This window comes from Trichomycterus rosablanca, chromosome 26 (assembly GCF_030014385.1).
Source record: "Trichomycterus rosablanca isolate fTriRos1 chromosome 26, fTriRos1.hap1, whole genome shotgun sequence".
NCBI lineage: Eukaryota > Metazoa > Chordata > Actinopteri > Siluriformes > Trichomycteridae > Trichomycterus > Trichomycterus rosablanca.
In genome coordinates this window covers 2,299,578-2,315,140 of record NC_086013.1, presented here as the reverse complement: position 1 = coordinate 2,315,140, position 15,563 = coordinate 2,299,578, and the positions used below count along the sequence as shown (strand labels likewise).

At 43.2% G+C, this 15,563-nt stretch overlaps 2 protein-coding genes across 2 annotated transcripts; one reads left to right on the top strand and one right to left on the bottom strand.

Moving 5' to 3' along the window:
- gltpd2b (glycolipid transfer protein domain containing 2b) lies at positions 1-3,107 on the bottom strand. Its single transcript, XM_062988723.1, has 4 exons — positions 2,797-3,107; positions 1,809-1,867; positions 1,539-1,708; positions 1-1,439 (listed from the first exon to the last, which is right to left on the bottom strand). The coding sequence occupies exons 1-4, from the start codon at positions 2,867-2,869 to the stop codon at positions 869-871; spliced, it is 873 nt and encodes a 290-aa protein (XP_062844793.1). The 5' UTR covers positions 2,870-3,107; the 3' UTR covers positions 1-868.
- A 2,581-nt stretch (positions 3,108-5,688) lies between these two features.
- Positions 5,689-13,568, top strand: chrne (cholinergic receptor, nicotinic, epsilon). The gene is made up of 12 exons (XM_062988540.1): positions 5,689-5,962; positions 6,569-6,702; positions 7,983-8,027; positions 9,601-9,710; positions 10,167-10,322; positions 10,415-10,518; positions 10,809-11,009; positions 11,236-11,350; positions 11,453-11,567; positions 11,719-11,926; positions 12,472-12,605; positions 12,694-13,568. The coding sequence occupies exons 1-12, from the start codon at positions 5,899-5,901 to the stop codon at positions 12,859-12,861; spliced, it is 1,554 nt and encodes a 517-aa protein (XP_062844610.1). The 5' UTR covers positions 5,689-5,898; the 3' UTR covers positions 12,862-13,568.
- The last annotated feature ends 1,995 nt before the right edge of the window (positions 13,569-15,563 follow it).

Sequence of the window (15,563 nt, the reverse complement as noted above, 5' to 3'; positions counted from 1 at the left end):
TTCCAGTCAAAAAGCACTTTAATATGATGTGGATGTGGTGGGTTATTTTGGGGCAGCGAATGAAAACATGTTAGAAAAAGCTCAGAAATGACAAGGGTGGCGGCAGCAACAAGAGCGAGATCGGGTGATAAAAGAAGGAAATAAATAAAAAAGGATTTTTAGAAAAATTACATACGAGAAATGGCCTTATGATTCTCAAAGTTAAGTTTAGATCCAAGCAACAATTTAATTATTTTAAATAACTTAAAAACCACTGCTTTTACATCATCATCACATGAAAATCTTCTTCCCCTTAAAGCTTCGTTGAGCGTTCAAACAGGTGCAAATCATATGACACTAAATACGGACTATAAGCGTCTCTCAGTCTCTCAGACACGACCGATTACTCCTCCACCCTCACCGCTTATAACCACAATATAAAAGTGAGGAAACTTTTTGAAGATCCTTCGTATTTAATAATTACTCCTGGCACGATGAAATAACCAAACTACAGTACATCCTAACTTAACGTCTTCAGGGCAGCGCCAGCATCTCATGCTCCTCCAGCGCCGCCTGAGTCCGGTTGTAAACCTCTTGAATGGCCCCGACCACCCTGCGGAGAACGAACATGAAAATGAAAATGAACGAACATGAAAATCTTCTTCCCCTTAAAGCTTCGTTGAGCGCTCAAACAGGTGCAAATCATATGACACTAAATACGGACTATAAGCGTCTCTCAGTCTCTCAGACACGACCGATTACTCCTCCACCCTCACCGCTTATAACCACAATATAAAAGTGAGGAAACTTTTTGAAGATCCTTCGTATTTAATAATTACTCCTGGCACGATGAAATAACCAAACTACAGTACATCCTAACTTAACGTCTTCAGGGCAGCGCCAGCATCTCATGCTCCTCCAGCGCCGCCTGAGTCCGGTTGTAAACCTCTTGAATGGCCCCGACCACCCTGCGGAGAACGACCACCGCCTCCGCCTGCGTCTTCACACACATCAGCTTGTAGAAGAACTGTCTCTCGGGCATGGACGAGAACGCCAACTCCGCCGCGTTCCTCACCCACCACGAGTGGTGCTGAGCCAGCGTGACCCGGTACGCCGCCCGGCAGAGCTGAGACGGCTTCCGCGCCATCGCCTCCTGGTTCTCGTCGGCCAGGTTCTGCAGGAAGAGCTGCAACCAGAGGAGCGCGCGATGGAGGCGCAGTAGGGTCCTGCAGCCGGAATCGGTCATCATGTCGAAGTCCACCGTACCTCGGTCGAGCTCCACCGCGATCATGGAGCGCACCGAGCTGTACGCGCCGCCCCACGTCCGCTCTACTGATGAGTCTAGCACCTGCTGACGTCTGTCCTCGTCCTCTTTTTCGGCAAGCTTGCGGATGATGGACGTCTTAGATTCGATTTCTTGGGAAATCAGACCCACCATGGGTCCCAACGCCTCCATGAATCTGGAAGTGAAGCAAGGGGATAAACAATACAGAAGAAAAGCATGATGGTCTTTTTCGTTCCAGGCCTCAAGCCACTACAGGCACTACATGCGTCCTTACTTGATGAGCTCGTCCCAGCTGGCCAGGTACGGCTTCAGCATCACGTCGCTGGACGACACGGGAGCAGCCTGAAGATTCATCAGCAAAAAAGCCACCTGGAATTTCTGACCCGGACACACCTCCAGTTTCACCAGCTCGTTTGAGGTGTTGTTCTTGGATGAGTTTACAGACTGAGAGAAAGATGAAGATGAACGGTGGATAAAAGAGAGAAGGAAGAAAACGTTCTGCTGGTGATGGAGATACGGGGTCGGGTTTATTAGCTTTACACACCTGATCTTTCTGAATGTAAATCTTGAAGCAGTAATCCTTGTGACCATCCAAACCACCGTCTACACACACGGGGGTGAGAAGTAGATGGAATTCTCAGAAATGCTAAAAAACTTCTTGGGAAGCAACTTTTTTGTTTACTAAAATAATTAATGCTTCCAAATACGAATAACACAAAAGATACACGATCTTTCTGGAAAAATCCAAGAAAATAATGCAGAATAAGATTCAGAAGTTTTTAAATGTAAAATGCTAATGTATTAAGTGCTAATGCACCGGTGCTAATGTACTGATGCTAAAGTACTGAGTGCTAACTTACAGAGTGCTAATGTACTGAGTGTTAATGTACTGAGAGCTAGTGTACTTATGCTAAAGTCTTGAGTACTTGAGTAACTACTGAGTAACTACTGAGAGCTAAAGTACTGAGAGCTAGTGTACTTATGCTAAAGTCTTGAGTACTTAAGTAACTACTGAGTAACTACTGAGAGCTAAAGTACTGAGAGCTAGTGTACTGACTGCTAATGTACTGAGTGTTATGTACTTATGCTAAAGTTCTTAGTACTCATGTACCGATGGTTGTTGTGCAGATGCTAAAGTCTTGAGTACTAATGTACTAAGTGCTAAAGTACTGAGTACTAATGTACTGAGTGCTAAAGTACTGAGTACTAATGTACGGATGCTAAAGTACTGAGAGATAGTGTGCTGATGCTAAAGTACTGAGTGCTAATGTACTAATGCTAACATACTGAGTGTTAATGTACTAAGTGCGAATGTACTGATGCTAAAGTACTGAGAGCTAGTGTACTAAGTGTTAATGTACTGAGTGTTATTGTACTGAGGCTAAAGTACTGAGTACTAATGTACTGATGGTTATTGTGCTGATGCTAAAGTCTTGAGTACTCATGTACTGAGTGCTAACTTACAGAGTGCTAGTGTACTGAGTGCTAAAGTACTGAGTACTAATGTACTGATGCTATCAGCCTGTACTTACAGAACCACAGGGAACCAAAAAAAATGATGATGAAGAAAATCGCCAAGGCAGCCCGTCCTTTAACTCCCATCATGCCCTCCTGTTTTCCTCCTCTCACCCTTCAGCTTTCAGTTTTAATCCGTAGCCACACGTTCATACTTTCATTTAGTTCGTTATGTTCCCTCTGTGTTCCTTCAGGAGTAAAACAGGTCCTGGTTTACCCTTGAGGTCCAGGATGGACTGGCTGATACTTCTCTATCTATCTTAATCTGTTTCTGCTCCGTCCACGTCTCTTTCCAACGAGTCCACAAACTTTCACCATCCTCCTCCCTCCCTCCCTCTCCTGCCGTGTTGTTCTGTCTGTAGGTCCAGAGATTAGTTATGTGTAACCGATTGCACCTAGAACGCACCCACTGTCATATAGTAACCGCCTTCAGCGCACACTGCTCACTGCTGCGCCTCTACAGACGTTGACAAAAAACAAAACACAGGCAAATTTTCTTCAGACTCTAGACCTGCTTCTGAATTCAACACAAACTTCTGTGTGGCAACACTTCCAGCGTAGGTGAAGTCATCAGAGTGAACTCCAGTGATCTGTACCGGATGAATCTGAATCTCACCCAACATCTGTACAACATACAAATACTCTTTGTCTGAATACGGATAAATCCCAACAGACACACTCCAAAATTCTGTGGTTAGCTTTGGAGAAGAGTGGAGATGGATAAAGCCACAAAGGTGGCACGTGGGACGTCACATGGGAAGCCCAACGAGCTTCTAAACATCCAAACCACCATCTATAAATAATTCTGCTTACTTTTAAAGCCCTTCAGGCCTCGCCCGTTTTTACCTTAGCGCAGTTCTTCACTACCATCCCAACCACGCCCTTAGATCCTTTGATCCCTCGTTTTAGACTTGTGTCTGTCAGCCTCAGCCTCCAAACTCTGGAACTCCTTTCTTGGCTGGAGAATCAAACCCAGCTTTCTTGCAAATGCGCTACCCACTGCGCCATCGTAATGCACCACCGGTCCCAAACACATGGGGTAACACAGGGGTGTTGGACAGCCGCCGGACCAACTGCTACCCCTTTCGTTTTTGTTCCTTGGTATATGTTCTTTTAATATTTGTACATCTTATTTTTGCATTACATTCATACGTTTTGTGTGATGCTTGTAAATTGCTGCTGTAACACTGCAACTTCCCTTCAGGGATCAATAAAGTAATCAATTAATCCATCAATCAATGGACATGAAGTATTGATTCATATACAATATGTACAATAATAAACCCTAACCCTATATTGCTGCTGTAACACTGCAACTTTTCTTCAGGGATCGATAAAGTAATCAATCAATCAATCCATCAATCAATGGACATGATTTATTAATTAATATACATTTAAGCTGCATGTAAACTGACTGTGATTAAAGCTCTAAAGATCCAGAGCTGCTTTATCAGTGCTGACTTTATTGCGAGGTACTAGGACACGTACAGCACCAGAGATGATAACCTTATCATTTAGGTGTTTGTTTATCAGCAGCAATAATTTATAGCACTGAGGTTAGCTACAGTTTATATAACGTCACAATAAATGAAACCACAATAGAAAACGAAACATTCAAAGATGTGGTTATAAATAATAATAATATTAATAATAATTAAAAAAAACAAGTTGTTTTACTATACAATTACACACACTAAGCTTGTCGTTAGCCGGATGTGGAGTTTCCTGTCACTCTGCTGTAGCAGTCACATTAATAGACGGTTACAGGTGGAGACGTCGAGCATTCGCATGCCGCTCGTGTTAAATTAAATGACACTTGATAGGAGCCGTTAAGAAAACTTCAGAGGCTCAGAGTCCGTGTCCGTGTCTGGGATTGTCAAATACTGTATAGCTATTTTGAACACCCCACAAATAATGTTTATCAACAGGATCACCCTAAAAGACCAAGGGTCACTTTATTCATGGTTGTTGATGAATATGGCTTGTGTAGAGCAATCAAAAAGTCCACATAGCTATCAGCCAAGAGAAACGACTTATTTATGCATTTCCTTCCTTTTTCTCCCAATTTAGCGTGGCCGATAAGTCTTTCACTGCTGGGGACCCCGATCACACCCCGCCTCCTTCAGATGTGTGCACGGCCCACCGACCCCCTTCTTATTCGCCTGTACTTTGGTGGTATGCGTGTGAGGCAGTTCTCGCTGATCTCCACGTTCCTTCACTTCTGTACAGCTGCCTCGGGCTACTAACCAGGGTCCTTACACAGCATCGAAGACCACACCCACTTTTAGTCCTGTAGTTTCCCACCCAGCAGACTAGTGGCTGATTTTGTGCCTGCTAGGTGGCGCCCAGACATCCGGTAGCAGAGCTGATATTCAAACTCTGCACCACCTAAGCGTGGCTGGTGTACTTTTACCACACCACCCAAGCGTCCAACCTTTTGCCTAGATGAGAATCTGTTATATTTATCCTATTCATATTGTGTTTGAACCATTTGAAGATTTTAAATCAAACCCCTGATCTGTAGCGACCAAGCGTGTATCATAACTCACATTCCATTTCCCTGTCTGCACTCACACCTCCTGTGGCATTGACCCTGACAGTCAAAGCGCCGGCTATTTATATAGTGGCAGGGTAGACGGGATAAGGACCTACCAACCAGCTCCCCTCTCTGTTTGTTTAAACTATCAGAGTTTCCAAACTGTTTACGAAGGAACCGGGATTTCTGGTAACTCCCGCCTGCATTGTATCACCCTGGACGTGGTGTCATTTAAATCGGTTCTGAATACGTAGGAAATACGGAACGATTGCATTTTAATGTTCGACTCCCGGGGGTTCTGAGCAGCGTGTTTAATTAAGCACACCTCTGACACCTCTGACAGGTCGGTATTTAAAGTATGAAGTGGAAATGTCCCCCGGTTCATTGTAGGAATCCTAATAATGGCCCCGATGAAGAGGGGCCAACGCCAAGTGTGGGAGTGAAACCCGAGCCGAGCGCAGCGACAGCTGGAGCTCAGGGAGGGCAAGGAGCCACTTGGACAGAAGTACTGTCTGTTCTTGGCGTCGTACCGTGTCTCACTAAGACGGTTTGAAGGCGTGGGAAGGGAACGCGGACTGCGGCGATGGCGGCCCGGTGCATTTGGACGTGTTTGGTCATTGCTGTGCTCGTCATTTCAGAAGTCCAAGGTGGGTAAACGTTTTTGGGTGCAGCTTTGATTTGATTTGGAGTGTCATCTTTCTTAAATCTAAAATACCCTTGACGTTCTTCATGGTTCTTCAAGCTGTTGTGCTGTCTCTAGTGTGTGAAAGTGCCCATGAATAGAATTAAACTTCTGAGGTTGCCAAGTGTTTTTGCTAGACGTCCAGTCGATCTGCATTCAAACAGCACATGTTCGCTTCTGTTGTAACCCAAAGTTCAGCAGATATCGCCTCACGTTTCCCGAATCGCTGTTAACTTGACGCTGATCACCTGGCTTCACGTCCAGCTAGGGTTGCCAGATTTAATCAGTAAAAAAGCAAACATGATGGGAGATGTTTTGAAAGCTGGACCTCACCATAACAGAACCTGATTCTAGTTCTTTAAACTGCAGCTAGACCATGGTTCCCAAAAGTCAGTCCTGAAGAGCCAAAGTCCAGCATCTGGGTTTCCAAGGCAAGCATTATGAAACCCAGGTTTAAAGATCCAAACCCTTGGAAATGCTACATCTTGCTTGCCAACTCACACAGTGACTTGTTGTTTTGTAAACTGTTCTTGTCCATGCCGAACTGACCCGTCTGTGTCTCTGTGTCCAGTCAGTGCAAACGAAGAGACTCAACTGATAGCAGCTTTATTCAAGAACTACAACAAGAACATCCGACCGACGAAGCATGTGGACGACAAGGTCTCGGTTCAGATCAAACTCATCCTTACCAACCTGATCTCTCTGGTAATGATCCATAATCAATACTGTGTACTCTAGTTCAGATTAAGGACAGGGACTTCGGGCACTTGGGCACATACACGCAGACATGATTGGCTAACGTCTGTCGTCTGTCGGCCTCTGCTGGCTGGTCCATGGCACCTGAATATAGAGGAGTAATAGAGATCAGTGCGTGGCTCTACATACACCATACAGATCCCATATTAGGATACTTAGGTACTGCATACAAATCAAAGGTGTGTGTGTGTTAGGTACAGCCCTCCTCGGTCATGGTAGGGGTCTGCAGCAGATACAAGGGGGTGAAAAAACAGGGACTTCCAGCATTGATGTCTTGTTGGAACGGCTACATCTACTAAAATTAAAATGAAGCTTATAGTTTTATAGTTTAGTGTAGACCAAGGGTGGAGAGTTCTTTACAGGTAGGTGTCATGTGCCAGTCGGCACAAGTCATTTGTATTGAAGTCATTAAGAACCCAATCCCAAGTAAAGGCATAGTCGGTGATTCTGAAACAGCTTGGCTAAAGCTAGACATTTCAATACAAACTATGTAAATAAATGTCTTCCCTGCAAAGTCACGCCCTCCAAAACACAAATACGTCCTGCGTATTCTTAAACAACCTCAACGCTTCTACAAGGCTGAGTGTTTCTACACGTTCTGATTGGCTGGGCATTGATGGATTGATTGTTTATTGTATATTTTATTTCTTAAGAACACCAATTACAGTGAAAAGCCGTCTGGCTTAAACACCGATGACCCCAAAGTTAGGTCACGATATTTAAAGTATTCGGACACCCCGATGGACACCCGGCCATGAACTTGTTGGACGTCTAATTTCAAAAACTAATAGTATTTAAATAAAGTGAGCTTCATGTGATCTATTCAGCTAAAACAACAGCCGGTCCTCTAATAAGGCTTCTCACAAGATTTTGAAGTATGTCTGTGTATGGGAATTTGTGCACATTTAGTCAAAAGAGTGTTTGTGTGGCTGGGCAGTGATTCAGGAAAGCATCATTTGATGTTCCGGTTCATTCCAAAGCTGTTCAGGAAAGGGACTTCCATAAGCTGTTGCTGCAAAGTGCGAAGCATAACATTTTAATTAAATACTGTATTTATTACACCTGTTAGCGAATGTTGTGCCTAAACAGGTGAATTAAAAAAATATAAGCAGTGTCCCAATACTTATGTCCACATATAGTGTATCTAGTGCACTTGAAGTGTTATTGGAATGTATTTACACTGTGTGTATGTTGTTTTTATGTTGTATTTATGTCCCGATTGCTGACAGAACGAGAAAGAAGAGACTCTGACTACCAACGTGTGGATTGAGATTGTGAGTAAACACCAGATTTGTTTGGTTTGTCCCCGACCTCTGACCTTTACACCGGGCTTTAAAAAAAGCACAGTTCCAGGATTCCCGTATCAAAAGTCACGGCTCTGTATTCTTAGAAAAAAATTCATCCATATCATCTTTACTTATCGATTCACTGTCTGTTTTACCACCGTTTTATCCTAAACAAAGTCACGGTGGGTACAGTCACTGTGTGAAAGGTAGTAAACACAGGGGATAGGTCGCCAGTCCATCACAGGGCAAACACACACACACACACACACACGTGAGGGGAAACCGGAGCGCCCGGAGTAAACCTACACAGACACGGTGAAAATACACAAACTCCACCTAGGAATCAAACCCAGGACCTTCTTGCGACCCACTGAGCCACCGAGCCACCCAGATCATGTTCACGTCTTCTATATTTAACAGGTCTTAAAGTTGAACCGCATTTCTGAGATTACAAACAAAAGTCTGAAGGAAACGTGAGCTTCATGTACCGGCGGCACAGTTCTCATATCAGATACTTCTCCAGTGTGCTGATTGAGCTGATCCTTCCTGTTGGGCTGATCTGCCCAGATGTCATACGAACCAAAGACCTTTTAGGACTTTCAGAATGCAATCGTGTTCGCTAGCTAGCTTAACCCTTTGATGCACAAACTGGGTCAAAAGTGACCCAACTAAGTTTTTATTTTCTATATCTTTGCAGTAAATTAATTTCGTCATTCAACCTTCCATGAATTCCTCAATTGACTTGTTTTTGATCATCACAAATCCTTATTTCAGTTTAATATTTTTTACTTTTTTAATAAAAATCATTTTTGTATCACTACCCTTCTAATGCACAACATGGGTCAAAAATGACTCTTATGTATTTACTATGGAATTTGACATTTTTAAATGTTTGTAGTCAAAAACATATTTACTGATCTTTTGAAAGACAACCAAAGATTTGGCTCTTGAATCTTGAATATGTCCAATACTATTTGCTTGCTAGCTTTTTACATATTCTAGTATAGATAGCTTTTATTAGCTAAGACAGCAAATACATGAATAACTGACAAATGTGCATATGAAAATATTCTTGAATGGATGAATATGGGTCATTTTTGACCCATGTTGTGCATTAGAAGGGGTTTGCTTAGCTTGTGCATCAAAGGGAACGATTACAAGCCTTATTCACAAAGGCATCGGTCATGATTTGTACCTTTGTACCCATTTCTGGGTAGTTACCAGGATGCCTCAACAAAAGTATGAACAAAAGCTGATAAATTGGTGGTAATCTGGTCCCACTGTGGTTTACAAGATGTAATGTAAATCCTCCACAAGGAGGCGTTCATGTGCAAGTTTATTTTGTATTTATGTGTCTGTTAAAATTAATTAATTTAATTATTATTATTCGTCTCTGTGACCCATTTTTTGGCTTTGGGTTGAAAAAAAAGCCTGGTTTGCAGTGTTGACCAACAGTATTTTCTGTGGGCTTTTACCAGTGTGTCTTTTATTTGTTGTATTTGATTTATCTTCAATTCTTCTTTCTTGTTTATTTTCCTTTATGATCTTCGCTGTATCCCAGCAATGGAGCGATTATCGGCTGGCGTGGAACACCTCGGAATACTACGACATCGATGTAATCCGTGTGCCCTGCACTACCGTCTGGCTCCCAGACATCGTCCTGGAGAACAAGTGAGACAGTAGTGAGACATTTTCTCTCCTTCTGATTCCTTCTGATTCCTTACATTTGTCTTCTTGAACCTTCCGTTTGTCATCTAGGGGATTTTTCTGTCGGGCCTGACATTAGAACGTATCACAAATTCATCAGTCCTGCCCTGTGTCGCCAGCCATCACCAGTCTGAGGAGGGGCGGGCTGGATGAGGAGTTACCTCCTTGACGTTGCAACAGCGACTCCTACTGTCTGGTTAGGGTGTCGGCACATGCAGCAGAGGAATACAGAGAAAATAACGTGCTGTGTACATCCAGACTCTGTATGAATCCGACATGTTGAAGGGGGAGTGTGCTAGCCTGTGGCCTTTCCCAGCCTGCATGGCCATTGGGAACTGGGAACTGGGAAATCGAGTAAATCCAAGAGCTTTGGAGTTGAAAAGTCCTCCTGTAATGACGTTTTTCTTTCTCTCTCTGTAGCAACGACGGCAAATTTGATGTTGCGTATTATGCTAACGTGCTGGTCTACAGCGATGGCTCCGTGTACTGGTTGCCGCCAGCCATCTACCGCAGCGTCTGCGCTGTAGAGGTCACCTACTTCCCCTTCGACTGGCAAAACTGCACACTGGTGTTCAGGTTGGCACCCTTATCTATTACCTTATGCTGGAGGAAAGTCGTGATGATGGTTTGGTTAGCTGATTGGCTCTTGTGTTGTTTGTGAGGGGCAGATCTCAGACGTACAGCGCCAACGAGATCGACATGATTCTGGCTGTTGATGGAGAGACCAACAAGCCCATTGAGTGGGTGGATATTGACCCAGAGGCCTTCACTGGTAAGACACACTTCCTTCCGTTCGTCCATCCATACATTCAACCATCCTTTCAATCAACCATCCAAGCATTCATCCAGCCACCCATCCAACCAGCCATGTATCTATTCATCCATCCATGAATCCATCCATTCATCCATCCATCCAGCCAGCCATTTATCCATCCATCCACCAGTTCATCCATACGTCCATCCATCCATCCAACTATCCATCCATCCAGTCAGCCAGCCATCCACCAATTCATCCATCCATCCATTTAACTCATCCGATCACTTTCTGGCGTGTCTCTGCAGAGAACGGCGAGTGGGCTATTAAGCACCGACCAGCTCGCAAGCTCACCAACCCACGCTACTCTCCAGATGATATCGAGTACCAGGAGATCTACTTCAACGTCATCATCCAGAGAAAACCTCTCTTCTACATCATCAACATCATCCTGCCCTGCTCCCTCATCTCGTCACTGGTTGTACTGGCACACTTCCTACCAGCTCAAGGTGAGTCGCTGTGTTTATATGCTTTTGACCTCTTCCTCACTGGGGTTTTGGTGGGTCCAGGGCCACATGGAAACACTGGGAACAAGGTGAACATGGCAGCAATTCATTCTTAATTTTTTCTTTTGCCATTTGAGGTGGATTTCATCCCAACTTCCTCCCTCCCTTCCTTCCTTCCGTCCTTTTTTTATAGTATTGAGTCATTTCTGTCTCTTTCTCTCTTCCCTAGCCGGAGGTCAGAAGCTGACGGTGTCCATCTCAGTCCTCCTGGCCCAGACTGTCTTCCTCTTTCTGATAGCTCAGAAGGTTCCAGAAACGTCTCTGTCCGTTCCTCTTATCGGAAAGTGAGTCCCTGGGTGCATTTGCAGCTGTTATGCATTGAGAATTAATACTGTCTATGTTTTATAGTCCTTAAACGTCCTCTGTCTGTCTGAAACCCTTTTCAGGTACCTGATCTTCGTCATGTCAGTCACCACGCTCATCGTCACCAACTGCATCTTCGTCCTGAACTACTCTCTCCGCAGCCCGAGCACACACAACATGTCTCGAACCATCAAACATGTAGGTTTAAAGTGGGTTGGCTTTGTTTCTTATGTAAATGATAAATAACAGATCCGTCGTCTGGTTAAGTCCATCCTCACGAGCACCTACAGTCAAGATTCCTGAGTTTTGAAATATCGTGAGCTCTGAATAATGTTTGTTTTGTTGTCAGATTTTTCTGGAGGTGATCCCTCGTTTCCTTGGCATGACCCCGCTCGTAGACGAGTCCGAGGAGGACGGCGGGGTGGACGGCGTGAGAGAGAGGAGACGGAGCTCTTTCGGGCTGATGCAGAGGGCTGAGGAGTATGTACTGAAGCAGCCGAGGAGTGAGATGATGTTCGATAAGCAAAGAGAGAGGCATGGACTCACACGATCGTTCGGTACACACTAGACACTTTCCTCCTCACTCATTTAAACTCTGGTGGAATGCTTAATGGGTGGTTGGTTGGTTGGTTGTTTGGTTGGTTAGATGAATGCACAAGACACTGGAGATCATCCTCAAACTCAGAACTTTAGATATCTTTACAAGACTTGCTCCAAAATGTTGCCACAGAGTTGGTGGCATATCGTGTGGACACAACACCAGAAATTGAAAAAGAATGGTACTTTTCTCCCGATTTGCATAGGGCAGTGGTAGCTCAGTTGCTTAGGTGCTGGACTAGTAATCAGAAGGTTGCTGGTTTAAGCCTTGCCACTGTCGAGCTGCCACTGTTGGGCCCTTGAGGAAGACCCTTAACCCTCAATTGCTCAAGCGTACTGTATAGTGTAGTGCTGCTCTCAGGGCAGGGGAAGTGACCAATCATTTTTCTTTCTGCCCTTAGAACACATTTCTGTAAGTAAAACTCCCATCTGCGGATAAAAGCGTCTCCTTAATGCAGCAAATGTAAATGTAATGTAAATCATGTGTTTGTGTGTCTCCCTCTAGTGGACACCATAGATGTGAGCAGCACTGCCAGCCTGTACAAGAGCCTCGCCCAAGCAGCACCAGAGATTAAAGAGTGTGTAGATGCCTGCAACTTCATCGCAGAGTCCACACGCCAGCAAAACGACATTGGATCTGTAAGACATCTTCCTCATATTCAGGTCTTTCCTGCCCATGTTACCACTGATCCTCCTCACGTTCCTTATTTACCTCTCACATCCACAGGAGATGGAGAGCTGGGTCCTGATAGGCAAGATGATCGATAAGGTTTGCTTCTGGGCAGCCATCTTGCTCTTCACTATCGGAACGGTGGCCATCTTCCTCATGGGCCATTTCAACCAGGTGCCCGAATACCCGTTTGCCAACGAGAACAAAAAATATGCCCCCGAGTAAAGAACCAAACGTCAAGATGTCCTCGATTTACAATGAGACATCAGGAAAGACATTGTGAGACAGACAAAGAGGCAGCATAAAGGATAAAGATAGAGAGAGATCGGCATTATGGGAATTTCTATGGGGCATTCAGGCATGCTCATTACAAAAGGGTTTGGCCTGAGTTCAAGTGTGATGAGCTCCCTTGCTCCCACACTGTATTAAACATGCAATAACAAGAGATTTGGAGACGCTCCAAACCGCATTTTTATTATACAGTAGTTTGTAACCTTAGGCAACCTTTGATGGCGTAATATTTTGCCAGCGTTGCCTTGCTCAGCATTTTGAGTTTCAATTGGGAGGTTTTTTATCATCAATTTCAATGCCTCAAATATATAAGGTGGCACAACCACCCATTATACACGATATACAGTACTAATTATACTGTATATTTGTTATAGTTATTTACCACTAATAAAAACTGAACTTTTAGTGTCTGTATTGCATTAATATTCACGCACATGCACCTTGAGCTTTTACAGACCTAACTATTGTAGTAGCCAGAGATTTTGCAACAATAAAATGGCAAGAAAATACAAATTTCCTCACCGGGTCATGCCAAATAGTTTCCCTCAATTTAATGTTTACACCCCCTGACATTGGTTGACTTTGGGATGCCGAAATATTTCAAATATTTCTGATTTCCTTATTAAATTGGTGAGATTGGGGTTCATTTGTACTTTTGTGCATTATTTCTTTAGTCTGTTGGGCTCCGTGACTGGTTTAAATTATTGTTTTTTACGGTGCACCATGAATTTACTTTAAGCTACTTCCAGTTTCATTATCAATTTTAAAAAGATGTAAATCCTTTATGGGCACGGTAAGGTTAGGAATGGGTTCTCAATAAATCAACAATTTGCTTACAGTCTAATTTCTACATAGCATTTCAGTATTTTTGAAAGGCATAAGTCTAAGTCTAACACTGCCAGGTTGCTGCTGTTGGGCCCTTGAGCAAGGCCCTTAACCCTTAATTGCTCAGATTGTACAGTATACTGTACTGTAAGTCTTTATCCAAAGCGCCTTTATCCAAAGCGACTTAAGATAAGATAAGATCTTATCTTAAGTCGCTTTGGATAAAGGCGTTTGCTAAATGCTGAAAATGTAAATGTAAGAAAGGTTCAGTGATGTTTGGTATATTCTGTTAATAGTAAATGCAAACTGTATAGCTATTACATGCTTTTCTTCCAATCGCATCGTTTCCAAGCCCCTACTGCATCTCCCATGCAGCATGCACCACCCCCACACTGGCCGAGGAGAGGCGCTGACTCCTCCTGCATCATGTACCTCCTCACGCATGTGTGCAGTCAGTCACAAACCGCTTCTTTTCACCTGCCAGTGGCGTATTTTGACATGTATTTTAACACATTTTAACACTGTGGAGCCCAGGTCATCCTGTAAAGAACTGATACTGTTCGAGCAATCCAGTCTCAAAATAATTACCAAACATATTCATCTGTAAGAAATGAGCATACAGGAAGAGTTTGGTTTAAAGTTTTTATTGCAGCTGTATGTAAACGATCACATGTATGTAAACATGGCGTCGACTTGTGGTTTCTGTGAGCGCCTACTTAAATCTCGCGAGACTTGCTTGCGCCCGCCGTTACTAATGGCTGTGTTCTAAAACACTGCTGTACTCCCTTATACTGTACAAAGTATTATTTAGTATTGTAAATCTTTTCGATCAGCTAGAACACGTATTGGGACACGCATCTATTTCAGTTTTATTATTTACCTTAGATACATTCCTGTCACGTTTTTACTTCACGATTAAGAGGCGAAACTTTACAATGTAGTGCACTAGGTAGTGAATATGGTGTGATTTTAGACACAAGCGTCCGTGTCCATAGAAACAAACTAGCGACTCCCTATAGACTGTATAAAAATAGCTTACAGTAAAAGATCCTGCACATACAAAGTGTTTTTGCAACTGTTGTGGGTTTAGTTATTCATTCGCTTTAATCTGATCAGGGTCGTGGTGGAAAAGCTTGCAGTTAGGTGGAAACAAAGCCTGAACATGCACATCCATAGTCTATAGACTGTATGGTGTGTTCTTTGATGTAAGGCACCATCATTTATTTAGCTTCATTTATCCAGGTCAGGGTCGCAGTTGGCCCAGTGCCACTTGAAAACACTGGGCACAAGGCTTGAAAGCAGTATGACTGCAAAGCTAAATATTCAACATTCGTTTGACTATTCAGTCTCTCTCAATGCTAGAAATAACACATAATACCCACTCATATTACAATTTCATAGGCAGATGAAAATAGGCAACATACTATACATACAATGTCATGTTTAATCCAAGATTACGTTTATTTATTTAAAGAAAAATCAAAACAAAATCTCTGTTTAATAAGCTCCCCCTGCAGCTAAAGAGTTAGGGACCGTCGTAAAACTAACAAAATAAAACGTAGGAATGATTTGTTGATGTCAAACCGATTTCTGTATTCACACAACACTGCCCCTCACCTACTACAAGCCTGTTTTTAATAAATATTTGTTTTATAATCATTTATTAAGGCAGATAAATCTATTAAAGTCTTGTATGAGATGATGTATTGATGTCAAACCGACTTCTATATGCACACATCACAGTCCCTTACCTACTATAAACCTTATTTCAGTAAATGGGGGGTATATATAGGATCAGTATGCAGTGTATT

Excerpts from the sequence above, each read along its gene's own strand:
- gltpd2b (XM_062988723.1), bottom strand. The coding sequence starts at position 2,869 with ATGATGGGAGTTAAAGGACGGGCTGCCTTGGCGATTTTCTTCATCATC. Across the intron at positions 1,868-2,796 it reads TTTTGGTTCCCTGTGGTTCT|ACGGTGGTTTGGATGGTCAC; the intron begins GTAAGTACAGGC and ends CCGTGTGTGTAG. Across the intron at positions 1,709-1,808 it reads TTTACATTCAGAAAGATCAG|TCTGTAAACTCATCCAAGAA; the intron begins GTGTGTAAAGCT and ends TCTTTCTCTCAG.
- chrne (XM_062988540.1), top strand. The coding sequence starts at position 5,899 with ATGGCGGCCCGGTGCATTTGGACGTGTTTGGTCATTGCTGTGCTCGTC. Across the intron at positions 11,568-11,718 it reads TGTCTCGAACCATCAAACAT|ATTTTTCTGGAGGTGATCCC; the intron begins GTAGGTTTAAAG and ends TTTTGTTGTCAG. Across the intron at positions 11,927-12,471 it reads TGGACTCACACGATCGTTCG|TGGACACCATAGATGTGAGC; the intron begins GTACACACTAGA and ends GTCTCCCTCTAG.